The sequence below is a fragment of the Scylla paramamosain genome, chromosome 14 (genome assembly GCF_035594125.1).
Source record: "Scylla paramamosain isolate STU-SP2022 chromosome 14, ASM3559412v1, whole genome shotgun sequence".
Classification (NCBI taxonomy): Eukaryota; Metazoa; Arthropoda; class Malacostraca; order Decapoda; family Portunidae; genus Scylla; species Scylla paramamosain.
This window is the reverse complement of record NC_087164.1, coordinates 21,054,923-21,071,770: the sequence shown is the minus strand read 5'-3', so window position 1 is coordinate 21,071,770 and position 16,848 is coordinate 21,054,923. Positions and strand designations below refer to the sequence as shown.

The 16,848-nt window shown below is 37.5% G+C and overlaps 1 protein-coding gene and 1 long non-coding RNA gene across 5 annotated transcripts in view; one reads left to right on the top strand and one right to left on the bottom strand.

Annotated features, from left to right (window-relative positions):
- Window positions 1-16,261, top strand: part of LOC135107005 (uncharacterized) — a 93,275-nt gene extending 77,014 nt beyond the window's left edge. For 2 of the 4 annotated variants that reach the window (XM_064016535.1, XM_064016532.1), the window contains 11 exons: window positions 7,550-7,693; window positions 8,626-8,881; window positions 9,316-9,404; window positions 9,855-9,990; window positions 10,346-10,510; window positions 10,868-11,020; window positions 11,847-11,870; window positions 12,716-12,868; window positions 13,183-13,309; window positions 14,905-15,090; window positions 15,381-16,261. In XM_064016535.1, coding sequence (XP_063872605.1) covers window positions 7,550-7,693; window positions 8,626-8,881; window positions 9,316-9,404; window positions 9,855-9,990; window positions 10,346-10,510; window positions 10,868-11,020; window positions 11,847-11,870; window positions 12,716-12,868; window positions 13,183-13,309; window positions 14,905-15,090; window positions 15,381-15,487 — 1,540 coding nt within the window. In that variant the 3' untranslated portion in view covers window positions 15,488-16,261. The remainder of the gene's footprint in view (window positions 1-7,549; window positions 7,694-8,625; window positions 8,882-9,315; window positions 9,405-9,854; window positions 9,991-10,345; window positions 10,511-10,867; window positions 11,021-11,846; window positions 11,871-12,715; window positions 12,869-13,182; window positions 13,310-14,904; window positions 15,091-15,380) is intronic. The other 2 variants (XM_064016533.1, XM_064016534.1) reach the window with 2 other exon arrangements.
- The window catches only part of LOC135107010 (uncharacterized), a 2,683-nt gene continuing 738 nt past the window's right edge, over window positions 14,904-16,848 (bottom strand). Inside the window, exon 2 of the long non-coding RNA XR_010271543.1 lies at window positions 14,904-16,848. This exon is cut by the window's right edge and continues 135 nt beyond it. This is a non-coding gene — a long non-coding RNA (uncharacterized LOC135107010).

Here is a 16,848-nt window from a genome sequence, read left to right as displayed (position 1 = left end):
GTCCCTTTAAGATTTCGGTACCTCAGTGTCTTTATGTGTATTGATACAGGGGTGTGCTGGGGACTGCAGAGAAAACAGTTTTCTTTCCTTTCTTCCTTACATTTTCATCCAGACTTTACTTATTATTTTCTACCAAAAGTGAAAACATCAGGGACGGATCGCTATTCATTTAACCTTCATTTCACACTGCAATTTCCTTATACCGGGCACAGTGAATACCTCAGAAGACCCCTAACACTAACCTATACACTGAAGAAAAGGAGACCGTTCTGAAAGGTTAAGCGAGTGTGGTTGTTCCGCTGGTCGCTGGCCTGTGCTCAAGCTTCTCACTCTCACTTGGCGGGCTGGTCATGCGGGAGAAAGTTTTGTAGTGCGCACGTATGTTTTACCAGCGCTGGTTGAAGCACCACTCACTTCCTAATGCACCGGTAAAGTCGCCAGTCAGCTTTTGTATATAGGAAGTGATTGTTGATGAGGCCGAGGCAGCATCAGGCCGGCAGCGGAAGTGAAAGCGAGAGTCGGATGAGTGAGTGGAGGTTCTCACCGCATACCCAGACAGAAAGTTGTGCGCCGTGCAGCCCCTCATGCCCACTTTCTTTCGGTCAGCGTGCTTACCCAGGCCTGTGTATTGCGCAATGCTGGGAATCGAGGTATTAAAGTATGGGTATGAGCAGTAGCGGAGCCAGATCCATAAGGGATATAACAAAGGTGATGTAGACAAGATCCTCAAGGTAGGACAGGAAGCACCGGATTCAAGTTCAATAGAGCTAGATTTAAAAAGGATATAGGAAGAAAATGGTTCTTCAGTATAATTGCATATGATTAGAATAGACTCGACAATCAGGTTGTTAGTGCAGAGACAAGGAAGCTTTTGATTTATGAACAGGGATGATAGATGGACAGTGGCATGCGTGTTTCAGACAAGGACTGCCAGGTGTAGGCCTAATGTACCTAGCTTTCTCCATGTTCTTTCTATGCTGTAACCGTTCAGAGGTTAAGATTGAAACTACTCATTGCATTTGACCCTAGGTGGCTAGTATTTAGGTACTATTCAGTTACGATTGATCTCTGTGTAGGCAGTGTATAGAAAAAAAAAAGTGACAAATTAATAGTTTAAACATATACATAGAAGGATGTATTAAAAACACCTCTGGCCGCACTATTAAGAAACGACCCATTTAAGCTATTGAGTAAAAACAACTGGAGATGAAAATAAGGCTCTGACAGTAAATGAGAAGGACATAATAATAATAAATACGCTGAATAAATAGAGTTAACAGTGCGCCAAAACAGTTCCACTAATAGAACTTTTCTTAGCCAGGTAGTAAACGCTAATACGATTTTCAGTAGTGAAAGGTCAGATAGATTTATGGATGGATGAGGATATGAGGGCTGGTATTAGGTAAAACATGAGCCTGCGTTGTATAGATCAAGTGGCCTTTTTAGATTAGTTAGGTTGCGGTGTAAAATCAACTTGTCCTGTGGGCGGCTGATTTTTTCCGTGAGATTTTCCGCTTCTGTGTTTCTGTGTGAGTTTAACGTTGTGATTAGATGCAGTGCAGTACGTGCGTGTTGTGATTTTTTTTTTTTTCCGTCCCCTCCTCCTCCCTCCCCCATTCATCCATCCATCTGTCATTCATTCATTCATTTATTTATTTATTCATTCGTTCATTCATTCATTTCCCCTCTTTTGTTTCTTTTTCCTTCAGTCTTTCTTTCCTTCCTTCATTCCTTTACATTTGTGGAAGTTGGCCAGTGGCTATAAAAAAAAAAAAAAGAGAAAACAAACTATAGAGGAAAAAAAATCCGCTCATTTGCCGCCTTCTCCCAAAAAAAAAGATAAGTGGAAAACATGGTAACTTATCGCGTGGTGTTCTTAGTTTTGACGCCGTGTTTTGCTGTGTTATGCCTGATGCAGTGTCAGGGAGGGAGGGCTTGCCGGTCTTGGCTCCCTTCCACCACCGCCTACACACATCTCTGAAATTGGTCGTGGGAGTCGGTGACCCTTACCAGATGGGCGGGGCGTCCGAGGGAACACCGACCTGGCTGCGTACGTGATAGCATGTCGGAAATTACTGGTTTGTTGTGGCTTAGAATAGAAGAGGAAGAATATAAGGGAAGCTACAAGAATATAGTAGATGTAAATATGACTGTCCTTGTTTTATACCCATGGCTACCTATCATTCCTGTTCATGATTCTGTTCTGATCTCTTAAAACTCCCTATTGATTTTGTACTTTTTTGTTAATGGTGGCGCCATATAAGTTTTTTTTTTTTTTTTACAGTGGGTTTGTTGTGGCTTTGTGTCTTTGTACTAAGACTCGTATTCTGAAACGCTTTGCTCTCTCAGTCACGAGTATTATGGGGTTCTCAAGAGTATTTCTATTGTTGACAATGTAGAAATCTTGTTAATCTGTTACTGGAGTCGCAAAAATATCCTTAAAAACTCGTGTAACACCTACTAGAGCCTTTTGAAAGTAGTGGAGGTGTGACAAATGTTTTTTTTTTTTCCGAAATAAGGTCCATGTAAGGCTGCCGCTGGTATGTGATGACAGGAAGTGAGAAGAGCAAAGTTCAGCAAGGTACTATAATTCTACACTAAACCACGCCTCGGATACATAAACCAAGCAAGCGTGGCTCCTGGAGAAGGTTTTGTATAGGATGAAGAACTGCCAAGACCCGCTGTTGCCAAGATATTAAATCTGCCTTAATTATTTCCACTTATTTCTTAACATTGCCCGGTCGTTAGATGCTGCCTTCTTGCTTCCTGGTGCCAGCTGCTCCTCAAGGCCACGGCACGGGAGGCTCAGCGGTGCCTCAGGACGGGTCCATTGACTGAATGAACGGCGGAGTGTTTGGTGCTGTTCAGTAATTTTCGTATGTGACCTGAAGTTGTTATGAAAGTAGCTGATTTCTTTCTAACTCACAGTATTGCAAATTAGACGTTGGATGAACCGAGGAGCAACATGAAAAAAAAATGTACCTCTGAATTTGAAAGATTAGACTTACATTCTGTATCAGTGGCCTAACTTACATGAAGATTAGCTTTATACATGAATAACGATGCATTGATTGACAAGTAGTTCATCTTGTATTATATTTTACTGCGACAATACCCCCCTTTTTTTTTACCTTGGAAAAAAAAGGCCCTATCAACTTTATATTTCCCGCTGTAATCTACCGAAATAATACGGTGTCTTCTAGAATAAGTTACATGTCTCTATTGTGTTTGAGCTTTAAAAAGACTGCCACATGTATTTCTGGTGGCTTCTCGCAGCCTCCCTTATTTTCTAATGTTCTTATGTTCTTGTCCATGGGGGAGTATCTTATCTTGTGGTGTCCTGCCGTGTCGCTGCTAAGGGAAAGGTGCAAGCCTCAGTCCCTGGCAGGTGTGAGGTTTGAGTGTAGGCAGCGCCCCGGCTTCTCCATATTCTGCTTCATATGACCTCCGTGTTTGTGGCGCGTGTTGGGAATTTTCAATCACTCAGGCAGTCAGTGTCCATGTGTCTTTGTCCTCTTCACCTCGGCAGGAGCATGGCACGGACAGTATCATCGTATCGTTGTGCAACCGTCATTGCTAAAACACACACACACACACACACACACACACACACACACACACACACACACACACACACACACACACACACACACACACACACACACACACACACACAGGTAAAAACTATTCAAGGACTAAGACAACAAAGGTCAAAACAGTTTTCTACATTCTTGAAAAGACGAAGGGTGAAGTGAAGCGCCTCGAGGTTAACAAGTAAGTATGTAAAATTATTTGATAAGAGACATATACGTAAAATATGGTTCTTACAGGAAATACCTGTGATATCCAGTACTCACAATAATGTGTTCAAGTGAAATAAATAGATAAAGGGACTTTTTTCCGTGTATTAAGAGGAGCGACATGAAAAAATGAACATAAAAGAGAAAAAAAGAAAGAAAAGTAACCTTGTAATTGCCTTTCTCCTACTCCTTCCCCCCCCCCAAAAAAAAAAAAAGTAAATAGTCTTGAGTAGAAGATTCACGAGAAAGGACAGTTTGTTTGCTGACGTGTCTTGATACTAGTGAAGTAAGGTGTTTGAATGAACAAGTTTAGTGATCAGGTGCCTAATAAGTGTGAGCATGCTAGAAAGCTTAGCAAGATCGGATAGATTTATGGATGAGGATGAAAAATTCCATTCATAACCGGGATATTTGTGCTGCCAAACTGACTTTTTGTTGATATCCTACCCATCTCTCTCTCTCTCTCTCTCTCTCTCTCTCTCTCTCTCTCTCTCTCTCTCTCTCTCTCTCTCTCTCTCTCTCTCTCTCTCTCTCTCTCTTATGCGATCTATTCTTTATTAACAGTATTTTTTTAATGGCAGTCACCCTTGGCGCACATTTAATGATCTTGCAAACAGCAGATTGGCAGTGTAAAGATGTGTACATCAGTTTTCCGCGGCTATGGCGTGTTGGAAAGACAGGATCAGGTTAGTCAGGGCAGCAGGTGACCATCCCTGTATTTAAGTGGAGGTGGAACGTTTGGGATCACGAGGGCGGGGCTGCTTAATGACGGGCAAGGTGCGGCAGTCAGGTCCTCCCTCATACAGACGTGCTGAAGCCTGATGTTTCTATAAAGTGTAGATGGAAAATAAGAATATAATAGATCAACAGACTGATAAGCATTTTTACTTTACACATACTAAAAGTTGGATTTGAAAAGGCGACAGGAATGCATTGATTGTCAAATATGGTGTTAGATTACTGGAAGAGTAGGCTATCTGGTTGTTACTGCAGGTTCTCTTATGCTCTTTTTTAGTATTCATAGTATTATATCAGCTTCAATCACGTTGCCTACACATGGTATGAAATATGTATAGGCGCGGCCCGTGAAGGTGTAGCTTATCATTCCCTAGGGACTGGGGAGTGAGGAGGGCTGGAGACTATTTTGTGTGTGCCAGCTGACCTTTTAGAGGCTCAGTGGTCTTAAGGATGACCTGAAGTGAGGTGGAAGGATGTGTCCCCCTCCACGCCTCTCCTGGGACGCCAGGGCGGCACGTCATTTGCACTGAGGATATGTAAGTTTTCTTTGTGAATCTACGAATGAAATATGAATTCCCATTATTATGATTGTAATCACGGGGAATGCGATAGAGAGCTTCATTAGAGCGTTAGATAGACTGAAGGACATTATGTGGGTATATGAGTGTCATTGTAGTGGGACAAACATACGAAGGATTTGTTTAAAAGTTTGTGTAACAGATCAGACAGCTCATGCAGGTTATGTAAAGATACTTATATAAAGAAATGATAAGTTCGTACATTTTATATATAGAACTCATAAAATAGATATAGTGCGTATCGTCAGAGCATATTTAATGTTACTTGCTGCAGCCATGGACACACCACGATTTGGGTCCCGATTACGTGACTGGTTAGCGCTCTCTCTCTCTCTCTCTCTCTCTCTCTCTCTCTCTCTCTCTCTCTCTCTCTCTCTCTGCGTGAAACATGTTCTTCTTCTGTACTCACAAGCACTGCATCAGAAATTTAGCGCGGCGTGTCTGGAGATGAAGGATGACATCAGAAAACATGCTGACGACACCAGGGTGGGTCGGTGCATTAGAACTGACCATGACATTAAAGAGCACTTGGCAGGTCACATGCAAGTCCGGGGGAGGCGGGGTGGTGGTGGCTGGTGAAATTTAATCAGAGTTGTGTACGATATTTTTTGCAGGGCGAAGACTTGAAAAATGACAGTGATGTAGATTGAGTAGTCACATTGTGAAAGAAACCTGGGAAGTACAAGTAAATCCTGACCTTAGACCCCGCAAATAGCTTAGTAATGTTTAGAACTTCTTTAACATGTATTATTATTATTTTTATTTTATTTATTTATTTATTTTTTTATCGAATGAGACGGAAGTAACTGAAATGCTGAGGTTATCATTTTACAACATTTGGCGCTAATTAGGTTTCATTTAGATCATTCACGTGCAGTTTAGTTTTCGTTATTACAGAGATCACACAAACGTTGCCGAAAGAGAAGACAAAAACAAGTAATAAGAATACAAACCAGTGCTACATATATTAAACGGCATTACCTTGCATTCTAAAGTCAGATATAAGGTGAGAGTGGAGTACCTGAAGTTAGGATGTGTGTAAGATGATGCGAGTACTAGGTTTGGAGACGGGTTACGTCAGGGGAAGAGAACGGAGGCGTGGGACATATTTAGCAGTCACACAGCAAATCGCAGTACACTTGATAGTTTTGACGTGATTCATGAGCTCATTATTGTAATTTTAAGTGTGCAAGAACTGCCTTGTGTTGACAGACTGGCGTTTTGTGGTTGGGCTTATTGATAATGTTCTTTTAGCAATCATTCATCTACATAATATCAAACGCTATCGGTATTCTTTACCCTCCACCCCAACCCAAGGCCAGTAGAAAGATCAGTCTGCTGGCTTTGCTCCACCTCACCTTCTCTCCACATACACGCACATGAAGAATCACATACTGAACACGGAAATAACTTAGCAAGGAAGTAGATTTGCATTACACTACATAAACTAACCGTGCATTGAAGAAGACGTAGGAAGCTTGAACCTGAAGTTTAGTAAATAAGAGGTATATATTTAGATTATTCACGAGACGACAAAGTGTTTTTAAGTTCAGACCAAGGAAGATAGTACGCTCCATATTGCTTGGTTCTGACGAGGCAGTGGAACTAGTAATCAGTAACCTGCTATTGAATGGTGAAGCGGCAGTAGGGAGCCACGAACTCGTGCTGTTACATGCGACACAAAGGTTTAGGTCGCGCCCTTTGGTCCACAGGAAATAACACAGGTAGTGTTGTCTTACTCTGTTTTCAGGGAAAGTTGGCGAAGTTTTTATAGTTACCCAGTCCACTTTAGCGAGAGAATAGTCCCGTTGTGCACTGTGAGTACGTCTGCTCGATGAACGTACTTGATTCTCATTTAGATCTTCAGAAACGAAATAATTTCACTCATTCTTTCAAATTTAACTCGGAATTTGGGGAATATGTTGTCGTGCTTTGATTCATGTGTTGTCACTTCCTCAGTAGGGCAACTTGCTGGGGGTGATTATGTACTTTCTAACACATTGAGTTTAAAATCATGATATTTGATTAACCAATAGCTCCAACATTCAATTGGTTGTTTAAAACTATTTAAATTTTGAGGTATTATGTACGTAAGTACGTGTACCACCTCTTCATGAAGGCTTTTCCAAATACCATCTATATATCTATGTATCGAGACTTGACTGTTTTATGCATATGCAGACTTGAGATATAGCTTCAGGCTTAAAATATGTATCTCGGTAGTAATTTGTATGTTTAATATAATGTCTACATTTATCAATAAGTATTTTTTTGTATATTTATTTATTTATCTATTTATTTATTTTTATTCTTATTAATATTTTAAAGATAGAAGAGGTCTTTCAGTGAACTGCATCTATGTTATGTTTCAGTGGTGTGTGTGTGTGTGTGTGTGTGTTACAGGCATGTGTAACAATTTAATGTTTGTTTCAGGGCAGAGCTGGAGGCATCATATGCCAAAGGTCTATATAAGCTGTCCAGTAAGCTAATGAAGGCATCAAAGGAGACCTCTGGCACCATTACACAGGCCTGGCAGATGGTGGGTGTGGAGATGGAGCAGCAGGGAGATGTGCACCGGTAAGGCGCTGACAGTAACTGATCCTCATTGAGGTCGACTGTGATTCCAGTGTTTGTGAAATGAGTTGTGAGCCAAAGTAAGACTGTAATGGTGAGCCTGAATGAAGCAAGTGGTAATCACTTGGCTTGGACTGGATTTAACACCCATGTTGATGGAGCTTGTCACCCTAAGTGTAAAGGAGTGAGGCTGGCATGGCCTCTGATGGAAATGAAGTCATTGGCAAATATGTATGCATTGAATCAGTTAGATGTGACCATGAAGTAAAGCTGAGTGTGAATTTGTACATTAGAGAAATGTAATACTTGTTTTGTGTATGAAGAAAAATTGTCATTGTACTTAAACCTCTGTATGTCCCACAACATTTTATGTGTGATCTTAGTTTGGAGTGAATCACTAAGATGAATGTTGTACAGTTAGTTATGAGTAAAAATCATAGTGAAGAAATTAAATAACTAATCTGTAAACCTGGATGATCATGCAGCAAGGAAAGTTTTTTTTAGGACAGTATAGGTAGAGGCCCAAAAATATCCAGTTGAAGGCTAAGCTAAAAGCAATATTTAGAATGCATAACTCACTAATATGAGACAAATAAGTTTAGACAGGTGTGGATCTCAGCAAACTTCATTATTCCTTCTTCTTAGCTTGGTTTGCTGCTTTGATCCTATTTTGTTCATTGAAGTGCTGGACTACTTTATAGCATATTTCCTTTAGGAATACATTTTTTACTTATTTATTTAAGGATCAATTATCAATAGTCTGCAAGAATTACACAATTATATTGGTCAGAGTAATTGCTAAATATATCTGTAATGTTTCCATTTCTTCTTCATAGAGCATTTACTCTTCAGCTTAATATATGTATATTGGTCACCAGCTGTTGCAAAAATGTGTTTCATTTTCTTATTTTAATATATTGTTTTGATTTATGCAGATCAGTTGCATCAGCAATTGGAGATGATGTGGTGCGACCTCTGCGTCAGTTGATAGAGACACAACACAAAATCCGCAAAGGAGTGGAAAGTATGGTAGATAAGACCACCAAAAATCTGCATGACTGGCGAGCAGCAGAAAGCAAGTCCAAGAAGCAGAGTTATAACAACTGTCGTGAGAATGAAAAGATCCAGGACATGATGCTAGAAGCTCGCCTGGGACGGGGAAAGACTCTCACTGACAAAGAAACGATTAAGGTAAGGATTGTGACCCAATGCTCTCATCTGTGATGGAATATGCTCATGTGAAACAATACAAAGGTTTTAAGTCAGCTTACAGTCACCAGTTTTTTTATTCTTTTATGTAAGAAGTGCTCTGGCCAACAGCAACAAAAAGTAGAAAAAAAGGTCCATTGAAAGTGCCAGTCTTTAAAGAGAATAGTACAAAAAACAAAATTGAAAAATTGCTCAGAGAAGTGTCTTGAAGCCACTAGATATGAAAATATAGATGTAGAAATGAAAAGTAAAGAATGTTTTGGGAAGGAAATATTATCTTCACATACACAGACACAAACACTTACAACAAATAAATAAATAAATAAAAATAAATAAATAAATAAATAAATAAATAAATAAATATAAATAAATAAATAAATAAATAGATTTTGTATTAAAGTCACAATATTTAACAGATGGAGAAGCAGCGCCGCAAAGCTGAGGAGGCTGTACAAAAGAGTGACCTGGAGTACTACACTTGTTGCATCCGTGCAGAGAGGGCCAGGTGAGGTGCTACAGTGGGGGTGATGGGCACAAAGAAAAGGAGGGATTATTTAGCAAAGCAGACATATTTTTGTTCTCAGTCAGATTGTTATGTAGCATAAATCTTTGTATTAATTGCAACTTTTGTACATTAGTATTATTGCATTTTTCTGTTGTTTTCATTTGAGGAGGAAAACTTGATCCTGAGTTGCAGTTTTTATCAGCAAGAGGACAGACATGATTGATGCAGTAGAGTGTAACAGAGGGCAGCTTTAAAATGAGAGTTTGGAGTAAATGGAAATTCAGGGAATTAATTTTTCCTGTAATACATGAAAGGGAGACATAATTGCATTTGAAAATTGCTGTTAATAATTTGAAATTCATGATTACTAGTATTAGCCTGTTCTTGCCACTTGGAAATCATTATCTTGTTGCTAGGACTAAGCTTTTTTTTTTTTTTATTCAAATGCAGGTTGGAATGGGAATCTGCAGTATACAAAGGGAGCAGCTGTTTCCAGACACTGGAGGAGGAGCGTTTGCAGGCACTCAGGGATCTGGTAGTCAAGTACCACAAAAATGCTTTAGAATCTTCACCAAAGGTTGTTGCAGTGAGTAATGTAACAAGCTTCTTGTCATTGCATAATGATGCTTTCCTGTACCTGACACATCAGTCTATGCTCTGACTGAAATGATGCTTGCTTTCAGCAAATCTATATAGGTGCAGCTTATATTAAACCAGTAACATTCTGCAAAAGCTGGAGGGGGCATAATTGATCTCAAAAATAGTTGAAACACTATGGAGTTGTTATTGATAGGAAATTTATATGTAATTTATTTGAAAACATGTTTTTCTTGAGAAATTTTTGCAACAATTTTCATCAGTTGTCATTGTGTACTTAGGCATCAAATCAAAACATGAGAGCAGCATTTCCTTGATAAAAGAACTTGAATTTGATGTTGCAGACTGCAGAGCGACTTGAGGAACCTGTGAAAGCATGTGATGTAGAGAAAGATATCCAGGCAGTAATTGCAGCAAAGGGAACTGGAGAAAACATACCAGAGCAGATGCTTCCAGACTTTTATGGTGAAGACATGAATAACATAATGAACAGAGAGAGGAGAAGAGAGGTATGTGATAATGACTATAAATAACTACTGCTCATTACTTGAAATTGTAATGAGGAAGGTCAATAAGATTATGCAGTCTTAGCTTTTCCTACAGATAGTTTTGTGAATCATTACCAGAACAGTATAAGTTGATCATTGCAAGGTGCTTCATATGACATTTATTCATGTTGTCTAAGTATACATTCTCATCACATTTTACTTTTCACTATTATGTATTATATTCATGTGTTCAGCATTTGCACAAAACAGTTGAAGGTGAAAATTAAATATCCTTCTGATCAACCTTTCTTTCACTGTTCTGGTTAGAAGTGTTTCACTTTGAAATCTTGCAAATAATGAAATTAAATTGTCCTTCAGGCACTGGAGAAATTCATCAAGATGGTGAGAACAGACCTGGAACGGGAGAGGCGAGGGAAGCAAGGCGTGGAGAACCTGGCCAAGGCACTCCAAGAGACTCCAACATTTGGTGGGGAAGAATCACAGCAAGATGTGAACGACAAACTACAACATGTAAGGTTTGATCTTTGTTATATTTATACATAGGAACCTCTGGTATTACTAAACAGCTACATATTTGATAAGAGAAAATGTAACATGAACAGATGTCTAAGGTTTGATGAAGATCATTTATGTAATGACAAAAATTAATAAGATGTTGCATATGGAAGGCAAACATGTGTAAGTAAGAGTGATGATCATACATAGCACTTACAGGTGGCTTTGTCACAATGAGAGCATGGTAAGAAACAAGATGACTGGGAGTTGTGATTGTTAATTTGTCAGTTATCATAATGAACATAATTAGGCTCATGACACTACAATAATTCAAGCTTTAGGTCTAGAACTTTTATCCCTTTTTGACGTCACACTGCCAGTTCTCGAGCCACAAAACTAAATAAATTGAATCACTTTATAACAAATGCAGTGCCACTATTTTATTTTGTTCATTACAAATCTTTTAATTTTAGTTTATCATTTTTATCTAATGCCTCCTGTTCCCATTTACTACATAATCTAATTCCCTGTATCACACTGTGTATTTTTGTCATCTGCGTTCAGCAACATTTTTGAGCTGTAAATATATGTATATGTAAACCATAATTTTCACTGTGCAAGTATATTGGTTTGATATTTTATTTTATAAGATTTTAAACATTCATATGAGATTTTAAATATTCTCATTCTTTTGCTATGACTGTAGTGGTTTTACAGTTTTAGGAGTAAGTGAGCTGAGGAATGCTTCATATGTTGCTGATCACAATTTAAGTCGCCTCTTTACAGTTCATGGATCATCATTTTATAAACACATTTCTTAAACTTTTCCCAATTTTGACAGGATGCCCACAACAGACTACAACATGTAAGTTCCATGCAGGAAATGCTTAGGACTAATATAGTGGTAGATAGAGCTACTGCATAACAAGATTGCATTTTTTTATATGTATTTCCAAGTTTCTGTTGAATTATTTGCAGGTTTCTGACAGGTGCGCATGGTACAGTGAATCCCCAATATAGTAATGGACAGTTTATACAAAGTAGATGTCAGTTTTACCCACTGGTTTGCATTGTAATTGGTAATGTTTTAATAACGTTCTTGGGTAAGGGACATGCAGAAATGATAATTGTAATACTCTTACTCTATTTCCTTTTAGACTTTTAAACATATATTTCCATAAGAGATATTCCCCAAAGTTCTCAAAAACTTTACAAATAGTACTGGTTCAGACATATGATTGCTGATACTTAAGTGAGTATATTATCTACAATAGACAATAGATATACTACATAGTACATGTACTATATGCATACAGCATTGTTATTCTTTTGTCACTCATCATCCTAATTTTTTTATTGTGTTGAGTTGTAAGCATTTTTCATGGTTTAGAAAACAGTTTTAAAATGCAGTGGATTTCTCCCTGATAATTAGTTCTGTTCAGCATACATTCTATTGTTTATTTCATATATTGGAGGTTTACTGTATTGTCTCATTCTTGAGTTAATAGTTTTTGTTTAGTGTGTACAAGTTACTCTATATTTTTATTTTGTGTGTTTTACTTTTTTTTTTTTTGTGTCTGAATACTAAAAACGAAAATTCTGTAATTGTGCTTCATCAGTACATCATTGGAACAACAAGGACATTTGTTATATACTATTGAGAAGCTATGTCATGTGTAGATGATAAAAAGCAGAATATTTTCTCCACAGATGAAGGCCATGCTTGCCTACTTGGAGGCTGCTCGCTATAAGATTCAGTGCTCCATTGATGAACTCAGCAACAGACCCAAGACAGTCCATCCTCTGGCCAAGCACATTGAGGTTCATCGAGATAAGCAAGGATATACCTGTTCAGTACTCAAGGTAATGATGTCAAGTAACTATAAGGCAAAAATTGCCCTGTCTCTACTTTCTCTTAACATCAGAGACCAATGATACAGCTGTGGCTGATTCTGCTTATTCATATATGCACTCAGTCAGGTACTGTGCTAGCTTGGTTTTATAGAAACTCTGATCCATTTAAATCCATGGAGACCAAATAAAATAGACTTCAAATAAATTATACAACTGGGACTCACTAGTTGAGTTTTGCGTTATGTAATAGCTGAAGTATACGATAACTTATAAGACATAATAAATGTGTTTCTGAATTACTCCATAGAAAAACTATTCCTCAGGTACCACCCTGGGTCAGAGGAAACAGTGTGGACGTATCGCCTGCAAGCAATTCGCCTACAGGATCTCCTAACTGGAATGATCGAGGAACTGCTGATGGCAACTCTGTCCAGCCTGACTCAGATTTTGGTATGTCTTCCATGCAGTTTGATGGTACACTTACTATATAACATTACCTTAAGATGAGCTTTATTAAAACATGAATTGTTTTATTTGAAAAGCAATGCAAAGTCCTTGAAATTGGGAAGTTTGGATATTGATTTTTTATTTATTTGTATGGTTTTATTTATGTTATTGTATTTATTTATTCATTTATTTTTATCTCCATAAGGTGAGGGCAGGAGTACATTCTGCTCTCTGTCAGGGGCCAAGAGAAAAGTGTGAATGAGTGTGAATGTGAAAGTTGTGAGCTTTGTCTGGGCTATTCCCCTTTTTGGGGGAGATTCCCTTGGTATATGTATGTATGTATGTATGTATGTATGTATGTATGTATGTATGTATGTATTAGTAGTAGTAGTAGTAGTAGTATTTTACCTAGTTGTACCAGTTTGTAGTGTTCTTGATTTAAACTAAGCTTTTGTGTGTGTGTGTGTAGTGCAGGAATGTTCATGTCTATATTTAGATTTGCATATATATTTGCATTTATATGTATGCATGTGCATGCATTTATTGTATGTCTTATTTATGTTAATTTCATTCTCTACAGAGAGAGAGACATTTCTTTACTTCATTGGATTGTGGATTCTCTTTTTCTTCCTTTTATACTAAAGTTGTTTTTATTTTCCTGTCTTGTGTTTAAGACTGCAATAGCCTCAATATTTTATTAACAAAATTATATTAATTTAGTTGCAGTATTCATAATCATGATATAATAAGTACCTTAATTATCTCACACTTTTTATTTTATGTATAATTCCATTTATCTGAATACAGTTGTGTGTGCTAGTAATGGTGATACATATTAATAGTTTCAATTTTTCAAACAAGTAAGAAACCTAGTAAACATATTCTCTTAGTTTCATCAATATTTTATTAAACATCAGTCATCATTTGTATAATTTTTATTTGTGTTTTTAGGACAGAATGAGATCCAAATATAGCTAGTTGAGCTACTAGAAGCAGAGCTGAGAAAATTTCAATTTAAGTTGTCCAGAAACTGAAATCTAGACCTGTGTTGGGAAGCTGGCTTGAATAGAGCTTGTCACAGGGATGAGGGTAATAAAGTGAGAAGGAATATGGGAAGAGATACAAGAAAGAACAGTATGAAACAGGCAATCCTTTGTACAGAATTGTTATTACCATATGTGTATTTGTAAAATTCTATGTCTAGTTTGCCCATGTCTAATACATGCTGATGTAGTAGATCAAGGCATTAATTTATAATTTTTTGCCTTTTACCTTGTCCTTATGTGTTCTAACTTTCCATCAACATAACTGCTTTTAATGATTCTTTACTCTGACACTTCTCATGCATCACATCCTTCTTAACACCCTCAATGGAAATGCAGACCAGCCTCCATCAGTCTCTCAAGACAGTGCTCTTAAGGAATCTGCTGATCCAGAGGTTCCTCCTTGTCCTCCTGTCAGAGCAAGGAGCTCAACCATAAGCCCTGCTCACATAACATGTCCCATAGACCCTCAAGCAACATCTTTACCTAATTCTCCCAAATCCTTTGGTGTGTTTATGTCAGCACCCCGTTACCCCTCCCTCATGCTTGTTACAGACGAGTTCAGCTCTCAAGGCTCAGATCGAGACTATCAGGCCACCATGAATGATGAAAATGCTGAACCCAACATCAAAGACATACCATATTATGCTCACCCACTGCCTACTGCTGCAACAGGCAGCAGGTGCAAGGCTCTCTATGACTATGAAGCCAACATGTATGATGAGCTCACCATCAGGACAGGTAATTGTTACATTCATGTCATACAAATGTTTTTAGTCTCCAAAATATTCTTTTTCTTGTTTTCAACATTATGAAAAGAAGTCTCTTTGCTTGATATACTTCAGAAATTCTGACAGTCACTGGTAACTATTATGAAATTAGGAAAGCTGTCTTGATTTATGTAATTTATAGTTTCTTTTAATGCTTATAAATTAATTATTCATTGAAGTGGATTATTTGTAATTGTACTTAAAATGTGTGTGCCATCATTGTTCTAAGTTGATAATTTAGTTTAAACATTTTTTCACCAGGTGATATAATCAACATTCACGAGAAGCAAGCTGATGGATGGTGGGTTGGAGAGCTGGACAGTGTTGTGGGTATGTTCCCAGCAACATATGTTGAAGAGATTGATTGAGCTTGATCTGCTTATGTTGTGATCACCGCTTCCAAGACTCAAAGCAGCATTGGATGTAGGAGATTTTCTTCACTTTACTGTACTTGTTATTACTTTGTATATTCTCTGATAGAACATTTAAGTGTTTCTTAGTTATTGTACATACGACAGGACTTGCAGAATAGAACTTTTTAAAAACTTCAAAATATGTAATTGACACAGGATTTAGGATTTGATTCTGACACTACACAGCATAATTAATCTTACTGCTCTGAAACTAAGCTAGTCATTGATATGCATACAATATTGAAATAAAAACTGGAGTTAGATCTGACAGGTTTTATATGAGGTTTTATATGTAAATATATTTTTTAGAACATATAATTAACATCTGCAGATAATAGTATATATATATATATATATATATATATATATATATATATATATATATATATATATATATATATATATATATATATATATATATATATATATATATATATATATATGCCTTAAGATCTAACAACTGTTTCCTCTCTTCATATATAGCTTTGCTACACTCGTATACTGTTTCATGATGAAAATAGATTTTCTTCAAATAAAAATCATTTATAATAATTTACATACATTTTTTAACATATGTGCACATGTGAAATTTTGTCACAACTCATTAATCACCAAGCTCATACAAAACAGTACTGACTGTGACATTGAGTTAATATGTTGTAGCAACTCATTATCTCTGGGAAACTGGAGATTATTATTAATTCAAAGGAAAATATATGATTGATTACTTATGGATATTTCTTTCATACTCTGACATTTTTAGTATTTCTTTGGGTTATTATACTTTACACCTTCTTATACGTTACATTATGGGTGAGTTTTATACTGAAAGGTAATATCAAAACCAGAATTTGTCATTGGCTACCTTTTCACAGCAATATGATATACTGATTAACTGATCTTATCAGATGCAGGAAAAGAGGTGGGTCTGTTATAACATAGCAGGATAAACCAGTTGGCCTCTGATGCAGAGACTTGGGTATGGTTGTATGCCAAAGCCACATGCAGGGTGGTGAATAAGAGTCTGTCCTTTCTATCTATTAAGGCTCTGGGGCTAAAGGTGGATTTACAATAACAATATTTTAGCTCATGTCACTAGGGGACCTGCTGCAGTAATGACATCTGGTGGATTACTTTAAAAAAATTCCCCATTAACTCAGCTCTCAAGTGTGCGTGGCCTGAGTACCTCACCAGGACAGTCACCATGGCCTGACTGTTTTCTGGTCCATCTTCATGTCCTTAATGTTGTTAATCTCTCAGAGGACAGAGTCCAATCACCTGTCCCCTCAGGTCACCACTTACTCATGCACCAGCAG